The sequence below is a fragment of the Sphaeramia orbicularis genome, chromosome 15 (genome assembly GCF_902148855.1).
Source record: "Sphaeramia orbicularis chromosome 15, fSphaOr1.1, whole genome shotgun sequence".
Taxonomy (NCBI): Eukaryota; Metazoa; Chordata; class Actinopteri; order Kurtiformes; family Apogonidae; genus Sphaeramia; species Sphaeramia orbicularis.
Window position 1 is genome coordinate 3,286,744 of NC_043971.1, and position 17,672 is coordinate 3,304,415.

Genomic DNA, 17,672 nt, shown 5'->3' on the forward strand with positions numbered 1-17,672 from the left:
TGGGCGGGGGTCCAGGGTCCGTTGTACGTCTTCCACAGATCTCACTCCTTAAACCTTTGTCCATCTGAACACGGTGTCTCTGCTGGAGGACGTCCCTGGTGTCTCAAACACCAGGATGTGAAGGAGGTCCAGGACTAATGCAGGGGGCGTGTCCAGGGTTTTAAAGTGTTTTTACTGTATTTAACATCGTCTCATGACCTGAAAATACCACAAATCAAAGCTGTGTTAGAGGTGAAATGACTCGCGCTGATGTTTTATGGAGTCACTGAATCAGATTTAATCCAACAGATTTTATTTGACTTTACAGACATTAAATTTTGTACAAATGGTACAAAACAATCAGACTTGCTGTCCGTTACAAACTGTTTTAAAGGGTCAGAGGTCAGAGACAGAAACAAACGACCTAAGACCTTTGAAAAAAACCAAGAACAAAAGATATGGAGTGAAGTTACCTGAGAAATGTCAACACCTGTTTCGAAATTACATTCACATGGAACTAAATGACCAATCTGTTATTGTAAAGGTACCGTTGATGTTCATTAAATCCCTTCAGTTCATCAGGAAACACTGATCTGATGTGGACGTAACTGCACATTTTACTAAAAACATCTTTAAAACTTTGGCTTTTAAAAACAAAAGAAAACGAGACCAAGTTCACGTGAATTACAGTTTTTCTCCATTGGTTTGGCTCATTTCTTGAAACGGAAATTACATTTTCAAATTGACAAGTACAATCGAGCCAAACCAATGGAGAAAACCTGTAATATGAAATGGGAGTTTTAACAGTACATAAACTGGTCTGATCACAGACCAACGCTTCAGCGACTCTTCAGAAATCACTCCTTTACTGTAATGTCATGATCTGAACATCTGAACATTCAGTGTTTCAGGAAAAACTGAAGCGGTCGTCACATTATCGTCATGTGGAGCTCATTTACCATCCAAAACAAAACTACGACTAATACCAAGTCTGTCGGATGATTCAGCAACACACAAAAGAGTCTAAATATTACATTTCACAAACAAAGGTTTAAAAAAAAAAAAAAAATACAAACTATAGAGAAAAAAAAAGAAATGATTCGTCACAATCCTTCAATGTGTTTCTGTTGATATTCTGGCAATTATTTCACCTTCACAGCAGCAGGTGGCGCTGTGAGTCTGTTAAACAGAACACTGCACCAACTCTGAACCTTCACTCAGATGTTGAATTTTCCCGTCATTAAAAGACAGTAAAAGTCAATGTGACGTAGGATTTGTTCTTCATATTTGTTTGTCGGTGAATTGTGCTGAGTTTCTACGACAGGTTTTTTTTTTGTTTGTTTCAACAGGAAATGAGCTCCATGCTTTTGGCACCGGCAGATTCCAGTTTAATCAGATGTGAATCATACTGAGGTTATTACATAAACCAGTCTCAATACGATGATAAATACAGTAAAACCTGCTTCTATGAGGTCAGTCTGTTAAACATGTGATGACCTGTTATGGCTGACGTTTAATTCACCTGTCCCATCCTCACCTGAGAGGCGGAGTCACTTAGAACTGCGTTCAAAGATGATGGATGCGTTTGAATCACCAATAAAATGGCAGAACCTTCATAACAGTTTTTACTAAAGATTATAAACAGGTTGTAAATTATACTCAGGTGGTAACAATCTAAAAAAGATTTAATATCCAGAAATCCCGAGATCCTTTATTCGACACATCAGGCCAGAGAAACTGACTCTGACATCAGATACCCATCAAACACCGAGGCCTGTTTTGACCTTTAACACTAAAAACTAACACGTACATGTTTACATACTGTACATGTACATATACTTATGCATACATGTACAACTACATACGTGTACGTGTGATTGTTATTTGGTCGAGCCCTTGGAGTGAACCTAGAAGTCAAAAATATAAACTGATCTGTGGATCAGTTATGGATCCCAGTTCTGGATCTGGTCTGAGGTCCAGGTCTAAGGTGACTAGACTCCACATTCCCACCTGTACGGAAGGTCACATGGTACCATGAAGCAGCCAACGGGAGTGAGCCAGTGTCCAGGAGGAGGAGGTGGTTGGTTTGACTCAGTGTCTCTTCAGGGACTCGATGTAATGAAACGTGGCTCCCAGAGCCCAACTGGTCTCCGCCTGGTTAATGGTTCTGGCCAACTGCAACACAACACACACAAGTCAGAGGTCACAGCCTGTGTGATAACTGTGACATACACTCAACATCTCCAACGCCGCAGCCTGTTCGTTTGTTTTTCCAAGTCCCTTAAGTCTATTAATTACTCTCATTAATAAAATACCATTTAGACTCATCATTTCAGAGCGTCCTCAGATCTTTGTCTCCAGTTCAGGTTCACCTTTACGTCAGCCCTAAACTAGCTTCAGGAAGAGGGTCTAGTTTAGGGATGTAACGATATGAAAATTGCATATCACAGTTATTGTGACCAAATTATCACGGTTATCATTATTATCGCGGTGTTATTCAAATTGTGCTCAAAATGTTCAAAAAGTACTAATACACACACTGAAATAATTCAAAAAGTTGTATTTAAAAAAAAAAACAACAAAGTAAAATAATTGGCACAATGTACTTTCTCTTGGCAGAAACATTCAAATATTAACCCTTAGTGGTCTGAGCCTATCTGGTCCGTTTTTCAGTCCTTTTGATTTTGCCTTTATATACTATATAATGGTCACTTTAAAGTTTGATGTTTGCACTATGGATACTTGTCACTTTATTTTATTCTATTTTTCTATTTTATATATATATACATATATATATATATATATATCTTAGATGTGCCTTTTATATTATATGTGTGTAAATATGTATGCCTAATGCCAAGAGCTGCTGGATGAAATTTCGTTGTGCCTCGCATAATGACAATAAAGATTCTATTTTATTCTATAAACAAATGCTTACTATACCCATGTTTGGGATCTGTTTTTTCAGCACAACTTCATCTATCTCATCTATTATTTTGCACTTTAACCTACTATATCAACACAAAAAGGATAAAAAACACACAAAAAATATATAAAATCTGATTTGAACCTTTTCAAAGACTTGAAAGTGAATATCGGTTCCAAATATTTGGTATAGAAAATCAAAATTGAAATAAATTATAAATATACTCAATATTTGACATGAAAGCAGATCTTTACATAGGGTTTTTTCCCCTAAAAGTGCAGTAATCAAACACAGTTATCATAATAATTAGAATTTAAAACGGTAGTACTACTGTCGGGAATTTTACTGCGGTTTATCATTACACTGGTAATCGTTACATCCCTAGTCCTAGTTTATTGTTGTTTTTAAACCCTTCATGCCACAGTGTCATCCCACTGGGTTCTAGTTCCACACAGGAACCCAGAGGGGTTAAAGGTCATGGTCAGACCCTGGGACTCCACAGGGTCCTCTGATTGGCCCATCAAGTTCTGTAGGCAGAGCTGAACCTGCCTGAGGGAACCGGACCCGGTCTGGATTAGATGGGATGAAGTGCTCACCTTGAACTGTTTGTGTGGAGGGAAACCGAGCTCCCTGCAACAGAACCGAGATGTAGACCAGGTCCAGACAGAGGAACGGACTCTGCACAGGACTGACGGACAGTCCACTGCACACTGAACAACACAACAACACCACACATTCAGAACCAGGATGTGGTCAGATACGAGGAGTTGGACAGAACCCAAGACGTTCTTTAAGGAATAAATACAAACTCTAGATAAAGAAATTGACGTTACAACCAGGGCATTAAATGAATGAGATGCAGTTCCATATACACCACCAGGTGGCACTGTCTCACCTCTTTTAGCAGCGTTGATGTACTCAGACACGGTGATGGTTCCTCCTGTCATCTCCTCTGGACATAAAACAGAAAACAATTTTTTTATCTATGTACAAATGTATACATTATCTTCAACATTTAATGGACACTTAAATAACTTAAATCTTAAAAATCAAATTACACAAATAATTAATCCAACTTTGTAAGATTGAATTCTAAAAAAAAAAAAATGGATGATCAGTCTTCTCGTTCATGTGCAAAATATCAGATCTTCTGTAAATGTGTTCGTTGATCTGAAAAAAGTGAATGAATGAATTAATGGATGAATTATTTACGGACAGAGACATGTATGAATATGAATGTGTATGTGTATGTGTGTGTGTGTGTGTATGTATGTCAAGGTTATTATCGTTAACGAAAACTAACGAATGACGAAAACTAGAATTGAAAAACTTTTTCGTTCAACTAAAATAAATACTAACTATAATTACAAGAAAAAATGATAACTAACTGAAACTGTATTGTGGTGTTTACCAAACTAACTAAAACAGATAAAAATATGGATAAAAGTCCCTTCGTGTTCCGTCTTTTCAATGTTGGATTGATACAAAATCGATTTATTTTGCTCTAGCAATTTTAGCAAGCGGCACCATACAACACTTCACGGTCTGTCACTTCTCGTCACTTGTCATTTAGAGTCGTCTTCTGGTCCCACTCTACCTGGAAACATGGAGACTAACGTTGGGAGAAAGCAGCAGAGTCCTGTCTGGATTTATTTGAATACGACGACAGAGAAGAAGAGAAAAGATATGCAAAAACTAAAAGTAAAACTAAACTAAGCATTTAGAAAAAAATGAAAATAAAAACTAGCAAACCTGCTGTAAAAACTAATTAAACTAACAGAATTACAGAAAAAAAAGTCAAAACTAAATAAAAACTAACTTTAATGAAAATCCAAAACTATCATAACCTTGATGTATGTATGGATATATTGTGTAGTGTTTATATGTATGTATGTATATGGTGTGTGTGTGTACGTATATATGTGTAAGTATTTATGTATAAGTGTGTGCATGTATGTATATACTGTATATTGTATGTATGGATGGAGAGGCAGACAGACAGACGTCAGCTGACCCAGTTACCATGGTTTCTCACCGATGGCGCCGAGGTCAGCTGCTCGGTCGTAGTAGTAGGAGAAGGCGTAGTAAGTCTGCCTCCGCCGCCTCCGCCGCCTTCATCACTTTCCTGTACAGAACCTTCTCCACTTTGGTCAGACAGCCCTCGTACCCGCTCCCTGAAACACACAGCACACACAGGTTCTACCCCGCAGTTGCATGATGGGAAAGCAGACAGACTGTGGTGAGAATCAGCTCACCTGCTTTCTGTCCTCTGACCGGTGTACACGACGTCACTGTGTTCCCACCTGCCCGAGTACTCTGGAGCCAGGCATGGACTGACCAGCTCAGTGCTGACCCCTACTGCTCACAGAAACACAGAGCAGATTTAACCCTTGAACACTCAGACCGTCTAAAAACATCTGAGGACCACCTAGCACAGTCTGATCAAACACATGTACCGTAGAATTTACCTATAGTTTAATTTACAACAACACCAGAGCTCATCATAACCAGTAACTCATTAATGAACATCCTCTGGCATCGAAAAAACTGAACTGATTAGGGACGTTTTTTACACTAAAACAGCTGGAATCAAACTTATTATTAAAACTGTGTTCCTTTATTCAGTGAAATGTATGATTCATTCTGATGTAAAATAACAAACTGTGTCATTTTAAATAGAACCACTAGATGTCATTGTGGCATCCACCACTGGTTTTACCAAACAGGAAGAAACATGTGAAGGAACAGTATGGATCTGTCCATGTTCATCTGTTAGTCAATGACATGTAACTCTGACATTCACTCTAGAGTTATTATTTCTGATGTGCATGTTACTGCTGACAACATGTTCATATTTCAGTCTACTATGTCTGTCAAATCTAATGTGTGTTGGTTTTTATACTGCTGTGGGTCCTTTAACACAACTCTATTTAGAATAGAATGCCTTTGTCATATTACACATACACAGCAAATTAAAATGTAACTCTTCATACGCTGTGATTTAACACGGTTTATTTTGGTGTCGACAGTTTTAGTCCAGGTTGGAACAGATGCAGAGATGGAGGTGTTGGTCTGTTGGTGGTTGTGTTATTGGTCTGTTGTGGGTGTAGTGTTGGTCCGTTGTTGGTCCTGTGTTGTGTATTGTTGGTCTGTTGTTGGTGTATTGTTGGTGTACTGTTGGTCTGTTGTTGGTGTATTGTTGGTTTGTTGTTGGTGTATTGTTGGTCTGTTGTTGGTGTATGTTGGTCTGTTGTTGGTGTATTGTTGGTCTGTTGTTGGTGTATTGTTGGTCTGTTTTTCTGTCCACTTCTGTCCATGACTCTACAAACCCAGAGTGAATCTGTGCTGCGGCTTCTTACAGCAGCTAAAGCTCAGCAACAGCTGCAGGCAAGGAATTAATCTTGGTGTGTGTTATTAAAAGATTAGATAATGGCTTATTTATCTCTGGTGGGTTGGGGGGGGGGGGGGTAAAAAGATGAAGATGATGATGAAAACTGGAAACAACAAGAACATGCAGGCTGAAAATCTACCCACAGGGAGAAGAGTCAACGGCTCCCAAGACAGCGATACGAGCCGACATCAGGCCCAGACCCAGGTAACGAAAAAGAACAGAACCAGAACCAGTTAGAGCCATACCAGGACAGAATCACAGTGACCCTGTTAACTGTGTCAGAACCACAACCACTCCAGTAACCATCCATACACTGTAAGGCTCATGTTTATCTATTTTAGACTTCACAGCCCTCCGTAGTGAACATATACTTTACAGATCTTTCACCATTTAACATTTCACTATTTGCATTATAGTGATCATATACAGGGGTTGGACACAATAATGGAACACCTAACATTGTGGCATCATAGAAGGTGTTTCCATTATTTTGTCCAACCCCTGTATTTCCCTGAAAATAAATAGTGTTTTTAGACACAGCTTCCACATTCAGTAAATGACAAAGACATGACAAAAAACATGGTTTTCAATTCAAAACCCTGGATAATATTAAAATTAAGGGTTCCATTTGCCTGGAGCAGATTAGACAGAGAAAAAGAAGCAGGAACATCTATGACTTCTAAATTTCCCTGAATTCTTTAATTCTCCGACAAATAAAATATAAAATCTGGTCTTTAAATGAAAATGCTGAAAACATGAGAAAAGTCCTGCCTTCGTTGGAGATGTTTGAGAATGCAGATGATTTATTGGAGAAAATGCTCTAACGTTTTCAGAGATTTACCTGTAACTTGACTTAAACATTTACCTCCCATTATGACATGATGACGCATATGTATTAACACAGTGACAACATTTGGATGGTTTCACATCAAGTTTTACATGTCATCATCTGGACCGGAGCCTCAGTCAAGAATCTGAAGGTGAATGATGATACAGAAACTAAAGAACAAATACCATCAGTGAAGAAACACCAAGCAACCAAAAACAGGCCTGAGTTTGGTGTCAGTGAGGTACCTGTGAGTGTAGACCGTGTGAGTGTTGTTGAACATCTGAAAAGAATCGGATGAAGTCGATGGGCGACATCTGGATGGTTTTCTGGAAAGATGAGAAGATGTTATGTCTTCTAACACACTAACATTCAGTCTGTTCTAGCTCGTGGATCATCACTCAAAAGCACAGCATTTACTGACATTGCTGTGTTTAGTTTGTACTAAACCCTGTGTGATTGGCCCGACCAGCACATGTGACCCTGTCCTAAAGAAAAGCCAGCTGTTAATTCAACGTGCTGTTGAGATACAGCTGATTCCTGTTGAACAGTTCAATTCTGCACCTCATCAAAGTTCACTGAATATATTTACAGGTTTTATTTGTGCCCATTTGTGTTTCCAGTGATGTCCTCAGAGTCCTGGTCATGTGACATGTTTCAGTATATGTCACAATGGACAGATTAGGTACTGTTTTCTGGGTGTATATTTATTGTGTGTGTGTGGTGGTGGGGGGGTACTGTTTTTCCTGTGTATATTTGTTGTGTGTGGGGGTACTGTTTTCCTGGTGCCTTTTTGTTGTGGTGTGGGGTACTGTTTTCCTGGTGTATATTATTGTGGTGCAGGGTACTGTTTCCTGGTGTATATTTTATTGTGGTGCAGGGTACTGTTTTCCTGGTGTATATTTGTTGTGGTACGGGGTACTGTTTTCCTGGTGTATATTTATTGTGGTGCGGGGTACTGTTTCTTTGTTGAATATTGTTGTGGTGGTGGGTACTGTTTTCCAGATGTAAGGGGTTCGGTTCATATCCCCAGGTTGGGGTCGGACCTCATAAACGTTCTCCAGCGGTCAGCGTGTTTTCAAAGTGGGGGTGTGGATGGAAAAGGCTTCGTCAGTGTTTGTAATCAGTTCCTGGTTTACATCCTCCTGCTGCTCAAAGAGGATCTGACCACAGAAGAAGAAGCAGACTGATGTGGCGATGTTGATGACCAATCCCCGTATACGAAGCCTGACCTAACATAAAGACCTCCTCCGCCTCCTCTGCTGATGTGAGGGTGTTTATTTGGGATTAGAGAGGCATTTACAGATTAAAGCCCCTAAGACGGAGCCATCCTGGTAGTTTGACAGAACACACATCTTCCTCTCCTCTCACTCTTTCACTGTTCATGTGCTTGCATCACCTCATCCCCCGGGGGCTGAAGGTGATCTGAGTCGACCCCCCTCCCAGATCCAGCATCCCCACAGTGGGCGAGTGGGGCTCTGTGGAGGCCACCTGAAAAACAACACAAACACACTAAAAACACAAAAACCACACGGACCGGCCTGCAGCTTAATCCAATAACAGGTAATCACTGTTTCTTGTCCATTTAATCTGGGTTATGCGCACACCTCCACCTCCTCCCCTCACATGACCACACAAACCTTCATATTTTCATCAAAACATGACAGAAACATGTTATTCTCTCATACACGGGTTTATGTGTTTGTAATGAGTAATACGATGTCTGGGGACACAATGAATCCCATAATGTCATTAAAATAGGATTGGTTACGACTCATCCTATGAAAAGTATCTGAGTAAACGAGAATTTTCAGAGGAAAATGTGTTGACGGTCTGCACATTCACCCACAAAATAAGTGATAATTACAACATTTACAGAGAACAAACAGTTTAACAAAGAAGACTGAAGTGTGGTTGCCATGGTGATCTGAGCACTTCACACATGGTTGCTATGGTGATTCTCATCACTTTGTTTATGAATCTCACACTGAAAATGAGATTTCAGTGAAGTGGTCAGGTCAGATGTTTGTGGTTCTCAGTGGGTTCCTCAGATGATTACCCTTTCAGTGTGAGTTCTAATTGACTGGTGTGAAGGCGCTGATGTACATGTTCTGTAGGTTTAAACTGTTTAAGGTCGTGGATGTAAACAGTGAGTTTAGTGGATTTTGAACAGAACACTCTGGTTTCTGATTGGTTTAATTGTCCGTTGGCTGGAGCTGGTTTCACTCTGAGGCTCATAATTCAGATTCTTCAACCTCCTAAGACCCACTGTCCACATTTGTGGACAACAGTTTCACAACTTTATACAAAAAAAAAGAAAAGAAAACTGTCCACCACAAAGGACATTCCATAAAAATGTTAAAAAACTGCATCGGAAAAACTGTGTATCATGATGTTTCCAATATAGACACTTCTTTAATAAAAACAAAAAAGGCTGTACTTTGCTGACATTTCCTGGGTCTTAGGAGGTTGAGTCACTGGCTTTGGTCCAAACACTGTCTGAAAGCGACAATGCAGCTCCATTTGTGGTAAATATGGACAAACTGGACAGAACGGCCTCAGACCAAAAGCATAATGACAGGAACGAGTAAGAACATCATCCAATACATAGCCATTAGAAAACCACAAACAGAGACAGAAAACATCAGAGTTTAACTGTGGTTTGATAAATACTGGACTAGATCCACATACTGACCCACAACAAGAAGGTCTGAAGTCTGGAGACCAGGTTCAAGTCTGGACCTGGTTTCTATGGTAACGAATAATGGAATAACCAGGCTCCACAGATTCACTTCCATTAGAAATGAATGTGATATTTACTAGTTTTTGCTGAGTTTCCCTGCGGTGACTCAATCTGTAGAACTCACACTATGGATGAATTTTACACACATTTTATTATATAATTTGCATAAAATGCATGTGAGGAGTTAATACAACCTGCTTCTGTAATTTGACAGATAACACACGTATGTCAGTGTTTGTGATGTGATGGAACCTGAATTCTCACCTAAGAGGAAGTTGATAGTGATCCAGGCTGAAATCCCTGAGAAGAAAGACAATAATGAACAAAATGTATGTAACACTGTCTGTCTAAAAATCTATGTAACGTTAAGAACCTTAAATGATCTAATGATAACACTGACATGGGGTTACTGTAATTATTAATTATCCTGGTTTATCAGTTCACCTATGAAGACACATCATGGCCTATTTACATAGACAGCAGAGACAGTCTTGTCAGTTTGTTAACACGCGAGAATTTGTAAAACTTCCACTGTTGGTCTGTAATTGAACCATTATTGTCTAAACTGAAGCACTGAATGTGACACTCGGAGGATGTGCTTATTCAGGTCAACTCAAAGATGACATTAGTAGAATATTTGCTCTGAGCTGTATGCATTAGTGCCTTTTACCAGCGACCTCTGACCCTGAGCGCCTGCAGAAGTGGATGATTAGGGCTTGATAGAAAACTGTATCATAGGAGCTTTACCATAAAACTCTTAGAGAGACGTTAAGAAGCAATTTTCAAACAAAACAAACAAGTGTGGAGATCGACCACACTGCTAAACACCGGCACTTAGCCCCAGCCCCTCCCCCTCCCCCTCCCCGGCCCCCATCAGAGTCTGCATTAACAATAAGTCAGGACCGGCCCGGCGTAATCTCAGCTGGGATCAGCGTCCGGGCCAAGAATGGCCGAATATGTGGCGTAATATGGCAGGCCATCCGGTTTGAGCAGCGACCGGAGGAGCAGCGCGTCCATTAGACGTGGACGAGGATAAGAAGTTAATTCATCATCGTTTATGAGCTGATCCCACTCACAGAGAAGGAGAAAACAGCCCAACACGGCTCAGAAATAACCCCTGATAATGGGGCCGTCCCTCCCCCTCCACATTAACTGGGACATTATCCACTTGTATGAACGACTTTAAAAGGATTGGATTATATGTCCATACACCAGCAGCCTTTAAAACCTCCATGAGACACAGACTTGTGAAGCACATCTAAACCCGCCCAGTCCACACCTAGAGCAGCCCGGTCCACAGCTAGACCTGCCTGGTCCACATCTAGATCTGCCCGGGTCCACACCTAGACCAGCCCAGTCCTGTCTAGACCAGCCAGTCCCATCTGGATCCAGAGGAGGCAGAGTCACGAATCAGGAGTTAAAAGGGTCCATGAGTCCAGACCACGGTCCAGGTTTTCAGCTAGGTTTGGACTGGAGCTGAGGTCCAGTGTTAGGTTTGTATGTTTCAGTGATGAAAGCCAAACACATTGATGTTTCACATAATCTGAACACATTAAAGGATCAACAGACATCCTGATCCAGATCAGCAGAGGTCCTGATCCACATCTCCAGGTAATGAGTTCATAAAGGTCCGCCAGGTTTTATGATCATTTCAGTTCTTATATCGACAGACCAATGTCCTCTGCCCGACAACAGCAGCTGACTGGTCATAAATGAAGCATAAGACTCAAACCAATGAGTCTCGATCATAACAAAAAAAAGATCAAACTGAGGGAAACTTCAGACACAATGTGAATGTATCTGTGGGTCCACTGTGTTTTCAAAGCTTGTGTGGTTTTATGGGATGTTAATCCTCCATATTGTTGAATCCTGAGTAGTGATGCTGCTCATTCGTCAAACCATGGTAGGATCTAAAAAGACACAACAGACCAATGTCGCCTCTGACCCACGTCTGATGGATCCAAATGGACACAGTAGACCTGGAACAGCACCACCTCTACAGAGGTGCATTCTGGGTGTTTTCAGCCTAATCCGTTTTCATCGTCCTGGAGACCAGACTCCACCTGATTTCAGTTTCTGACCAAACACAGAGCTGCGATGGGTGAGCTAAGAATTCATTTCAGATCTTTTCAGGACCTGAACCCTCAGGATCTGGTCTCATTAGACCCTTTCAGACTGAATCCTGCTGCGATGACATTGTCAGCTTGTACTCATTTGACGTTTTATTGGTTTGTTATGTGTACATTTGTCTGAACTTTAACTGTTTTGCTAAAAGCCGTTTATTTCTCAATACAGGTTTACTCCTACATTTTACCAAATATGTAAATGACTGGGACTCATGGACGTACCTTCATCAGTGCCATCCATGATGGACACACTGTCATCTGCAGACAGGAAGGGGGGACTCTGCAAACAGCGCCCGCACCTGGATGAAACAGGAAACAACACTATGTTCAATAACCAGGAAACAGTTACCTGCCGCCATGGAGGTAATGTGTTCTGCCGGCATCTGTCCTGTGTGTGTGTGTGTGTGTGCAAGATAACTCAAAAATTTATGGACGGATTTGGATGAAAATTTCAGGGAAATGTTGATACTGGCACAAGGAACAAATTATTAAATTTGGTGGGATTGGCGGGGGGACACTGATCTGCCTTGGCGGAGGTCTGCGCTCTTCTAGTTGCATATGTTTTCAGACTGAATGTTTTGAAGTCGGTGCTGTGTGACGTTACACACTCTGCTCTGTCATTGGTTTCATTTCAGTCTTTACAAGATTTCGAATAATCCGAACCATATTTTGGACTTTAACATGGATTTGGACTCTGTATTGTTAATTTATGTTAACGAAGCCGAGCAGCAGCTTTTCAGTGATGAAGACATGACAATATGTAAGAATAGGAGCACACAAGTCCTCCATGACAGCAGCAGCAGAGGCTCATGGGTACTGGAGTATTTGTAGACGTCAACCTAGGACATCCAGGTGTGAGTTTTAGTTTCATGACTGAACATAATTCATGGCCTGTTATTCATTAATTTCTTGTGCGTTTGTGTTGTGTGCCTATCCACTCACAAGTGATTTATATTAAATTGTAATAAACGCTAAGCCCCGCCCCCTCCACAGTAATCAGCTCTGTGTTTGGCTGAATTAGAAACAATCTGATCAAAGTCTGAGCAAAGCTTCAGATTAAATCACATTTTGGCTGACTGCTCTAGTCCTGTTATTACTGAGTACTTAAAAGCTTTAATAGACTTTTACTCTTTTGGCTCCTGATGATGATGATGATGATGATGAAGAGGAGGGGGGCAGGATATTAGCTAAAGTAATTCAGTTTGCATAATGTGTTCATCTGAATGTGATCCAGAACAGAAGATTACTGAAGTTTATGTTTGAGTCTCACTTCAGGACACGTTTCACAGTTGGACCATGTGTCCTCTGTGAGGATACAGAGCAGATGTACGCAACGGACACAGGCGTACTGACGGACACAGACATACTGATGTTGGATCAGGTTGAACTTTGACTCAGTTCACGCTGATCAGGGTCGTTAACCCTTGTGGACCTGGGGTTGGAGGCATTACCGTGTCCAGCAGGTGGGTGGCCTTCTCTTCCTGGAAGTAGGCGGAGTCCCCGCTGTAGCCTTCAGGACCACAGGGTGGAGTTCCAGACTGAGGATGGGACGCTGGACTTTGCAACCTCCAACAGCTCAGCAATCCTGCAGTACACTGGACACAGAAACAGACATGGACATGGACAATGACACAGAGACAGACATAGACAATGACAAAGAGACAGACATGGACAAGGAGACACAGAGAGGGAGACAAACATGGACAGAGACAGACAATGTCCACAAGACGTCCACATGTTAGACCAGAAATGACCCTGATTTAGGGTTTGGGTTCTTCAGGTTTTATTCATCTTAAATCCTTGACACAGGTCAGACAAACGTCCAACTATGGTAGAACACTTATGTTTTGTCTTTAAATAGTGGTTTTTAGTCTGTGGTCTTTGATGTTTCTGAATCTGTTTTGACTGAGTTCTTACCTTCTCTGGAGCATCAGCGTAAGCAGACAGACCCGGTTTGATGGCCTTGAACGTCTCATGAGCCAGTTTAGGGGCTTCTTTTAAAAAAAAAAAAAAAAAAGAGCAAAAAACAGAAAAACATATGAATAAAACACATATGACTAAAGCAGAGACAGTGAGTGAAACCAGTGTGAGGTTCAGGTTTGCCTCCTTTACTGTAGTTTCCCATCACGACCTTCAACCTTTGGCTCCAAGTGGCTGAGCCTTTAATGACCATATCCAGACTGTGAACTAACAGGTGCCATTACATCATTATCTCCACGGCAACAAAGGAGCCAAAACTGCACTCAGCGGCAGTGGATGGGCTTATGTGGATGCGTTAACGAGGCATTTGGCTGCGATGGGAACTGAGTGTAAACCTAATAAAACCACGGCTCTAAATGCTCTAATGAGTCTGTGCATCCAAAGCTCCTCTGTCTCCGCTCACAGCTGGTAATTACTGTTGGGGCCAACACGGTTTTAAATACACTAAAAGCACCTCAGGACCATCCACATCAGACCATGTCAGTCCAGAGCCTCAATTTTAATGTGGACAGAATCAGAATGGGTTTAGGCGTTAATGCTAATCCTGCAGTCACATGCTCACCGCAAACTGTTATCTTAGCTTAGCATAGAGACTGGAAACAGAGGGAAACTGTTAGCCTAAGCAAAGAGAAGGCAGAACCTCTAACAGCTGCAGACAAGACGCCAAGTTGAAGTGGATGAGATCACACCAAAGTGAGTTCATTCTCAGGCTGTGAAGAAGTTCAGCTACATATAAGGGAAAACCTGAAGACATTCACTTTAAGGATGATGGAGGCAGAGAAATTATATGAAGGCAGAAATAGAGAAAAAAGACCAACTGTGGTGGAAAAGTATACATTTAATGGTTTCAATGTCCTGTCAAAAACTGTCCATTAAAGGAGCCCCAGTCTTTCTTTTGTCAAACATTTTAAAACCAGTGTCTGCACATCTGACAGCTCTAACAGCAACTGGTCCCTACAGCCATCAATCATAACATGACATCAGGATGTCTCAACGAAACGGAAACATTTATTGGACCGAGTTTGGGTCTTTTCTCACCATTGTGGTCCATGTGGAACTTGAAGACGTGGACCCTGGTCCCGGTGCTCCCGCGTCAAACATGATGCCATACTGGAAGCTCTGCCCCTCTAACGAGGCTGTCTATCAAAGCCAGGCCTTGGGTGAGGAGGCGGTCTGAAGGTTTCAGGCATGTTAAAGGAGTAGTGACGCTTGACAAACATCAGGTAAACAAGGAGGCAGAAGAGGGAAGAGGAACAGCACCGCCAGCTTTGGCCTCTTCATCACGACTCATTCTGAGATGAATGCAGACAGAGAGGTGTATCCTGGAAAATAGAGGCGTAAAAGAATATCAACAAAGCCAGACTGGTGAGGCTGGATTCACCTCAGGTTCCTTTCACCATCATGACTCTGATTAATGGACAAAAACATCATGTGACAAATCAAATAAATGTCTTCTGAGTCTACGATCAGTTTCAACCTCAACAAATATTTGTCATTTAGAGTCAAAAAAGCACTAGTCTGGAGTCAGTGTTACACATTTATCATCATTAATCAGATGGATTTGAGCCATGACCCTGGTTCTGTTCTGAGGAAAGGAACTGATCAGTTTCAGGACAGAGGTTCACGTGAAAAGAAGAACATCAAACTAAAAGATGAAACAGTCGAGGTCAAAGCACATATTAGTTTAAGGAGTTTGATCATCTTAAATGGAGGTAACAGTTTTTTACAGGTTCAGTGTTTACAGATGAAGAAAATCAGCAAATGTGGACCCGCACAAACTACCTTGCATCCAGTGGTTTGTGGAATTATCGCCTTTTCTTCTTATGTAAAGCCTAATATTACTGAAAGTTAGCTGACAACCACGAAGTCACAGGTCTGACTCAGATTTAACCAAAAGTTAAACGAACAAGTTTAAGGAAAGAGTTTGGTGTATACTCTGTTCACACGTTCTCCGGGCCAAACGTCTTAACAGTCACACGGGAACACTTTATTCATTTCCAACTTCACAGTGTTTTCTAGATGCGAACTGTGAGTTTTATCCTTAGACCAGGACTCATTCACTGCATAGAACGCACCTGTTAGCATTAGCATTAGCATTGATGTTTACCCGCAGCTAATGGTCACAGAAACGGTAAATACTGAACTGTAAACTGTGATTAATCTGATTAAAACTGTTCTCGGTGACGTACCGGTAAAAGCCGCGAGTTGTTCCGTTAAAACGACACTTATCTCCTCAGTTTGTGTCTGAAAAGTGAAAACAAGAAAAGGTCGCCACTGGATGACGTCAGAGCGCCAGTGACGTTAGCTGAACCACGTTTCCAAAAATAAAAAAATATATATAAAAATAAACACGTTTCCAAAATAAGTATATTCTTATTCTTATTCTTAGTCTTATTCTTATAGTCCTTATGTAACGTTTGATCACTGAAAGTTAACACTGAGAAATCACCAAAAATAAACAGAATATTGAAAGTATACAATGAAAACTTTTAAAAACAAATTAATGAACATTTTCATCAACAAAAATCATATCCACGGTTATTAGATTGAAAGTGGAAATGGATAATAATAATAATAATAATAATAATAATAATATATATAATAGAATAATAATAAATGTTTCAATAATCATAATGTTGTGGTCTGTAGGATCCTCAGAGACATTCATTCATTTCCTCTTCATGCGTTTAAGGATGGACTTACTTTCAGTGTCAGATGAATCCACATGTTTGTAAGACTGGATAGACCCAGTGTCAACAGATCAATACTCTGATTATTCATCTGATCAGGACAAGGTTCTAACACATGGTTTACATTAAACTTGCTTTAAACTGCAACTGTTGATGAAACCACAAGGGAATAAAGGTCAAAGGTCACAGGCACCAAGGCGGGCTTTGGGAGGATGAGTGGACGGAGCAAACATCTGCCACCAGTCCAACACTAGAGAAGAAGTGACACGTGAAAGAAACAGTCACATGTATGGTTTCAGTCAGAGAAGGACAGTTTATTGATCTGAAAATTAAGAAAAATAATAAGTAAAAAATCTCACTTAATCAAGAATATAAAATAATCAGTTATCGGCAGCATAAATCTATAACTATAAACTAGAATAACAATCCATCTAAAAAAATTGAAATAACAGATAATCATCACAAATGCAGTAAAAGTAAAGCCGTTTGTAAAATGTGAGGAGTTGAAACTACAGGATTTGGGTGAACTTGGGGAGGAAAAGCAGATCACTACTGAAATATTCTACTTTATTTCCTACTTTTACAGGTTCTTTTAAGAAAACGGGCCTATTTTGTGAATCAGTTCATTTTTGTAAATTTCAATAAGAAAAAGCTGCTGATAAAACTGATGGACGATGCGTTCACTGGTCGCTGAGTAAAGTGGATAAATCTGTGCTGAGCCTCAGTGCATTGTGGGCCTTTTGGAAGGTCAAGCATGTGATCTTTCCGTTCCTCTCCTCCTCCTCCTGCTACCTCCTCCTCCTCCTCCTCTTCTCTTCTTCCTGATCCTTCATCTCTCTGCCTCCATATATGTAATTTAATCTATAAGCCTCTAATAGCTTTTATCAGTTAATGGGTGCAGGACGTTAATGGTTCTGTAATCTTTCTGCCGCTGCCTTTTTATTTTCATCACACTGATGGTTGACAGAACAAAAGCAGCGCTGAGTGGATCCTAATCGGCTGCAGATTTAC

At 40.7% G+C, this 17,672-nt stretch overlaps 1 protein-coding gene across 1 annotated transcript; it reads right to left on the bottom strand.

Annotated features, from left to right (window-relative positions):
• Nucleotides 1–268: 268 nt before the first annotated feature.
• On the bottom strand, nucleotides 269–15,288 carry entpd6 (ectonucleoside triphosphate diphosphohydrolase 6). The gene is given in 21 exon segments (XM_030156745.1): nucleotides 269–2,154; nucleotides 3,502–3,534; nucleotides 3,536–3,615; nucleotides 3,801–3,857; nucleotides 4,941–4,992; nucleotides 4,994–5,075; nucleotides 5,161–5,263; nucleotides 6,440–6,505; nucleotides 7,372–7,414; nucleotides 7,416–7,453; nucleotides 8,526–8,600; nucleotides 10,118–10,165; nucleotides 12,214–12,265; nucleotides 12,267–12,290; nucleotides 13,443–13,469; nucleotides 13,471–13,576; nucleotides 13,898–13,985; nucleotides 15,010–15,063; nucleotides 15,066–15,107; nucleotides 15,110–15,215; nucleotides 15,217–15,288. Coding segments are annotated over 21 exon segments (1,296 nt in total). The 5' UTR covers nucleotides 15,253–15,288; the 3' UTR covers nucleotides 269–2,070.
• Between the last annotated feature and the right edge of the window lie 2,384 nt (nucleotides 15,289–17,672).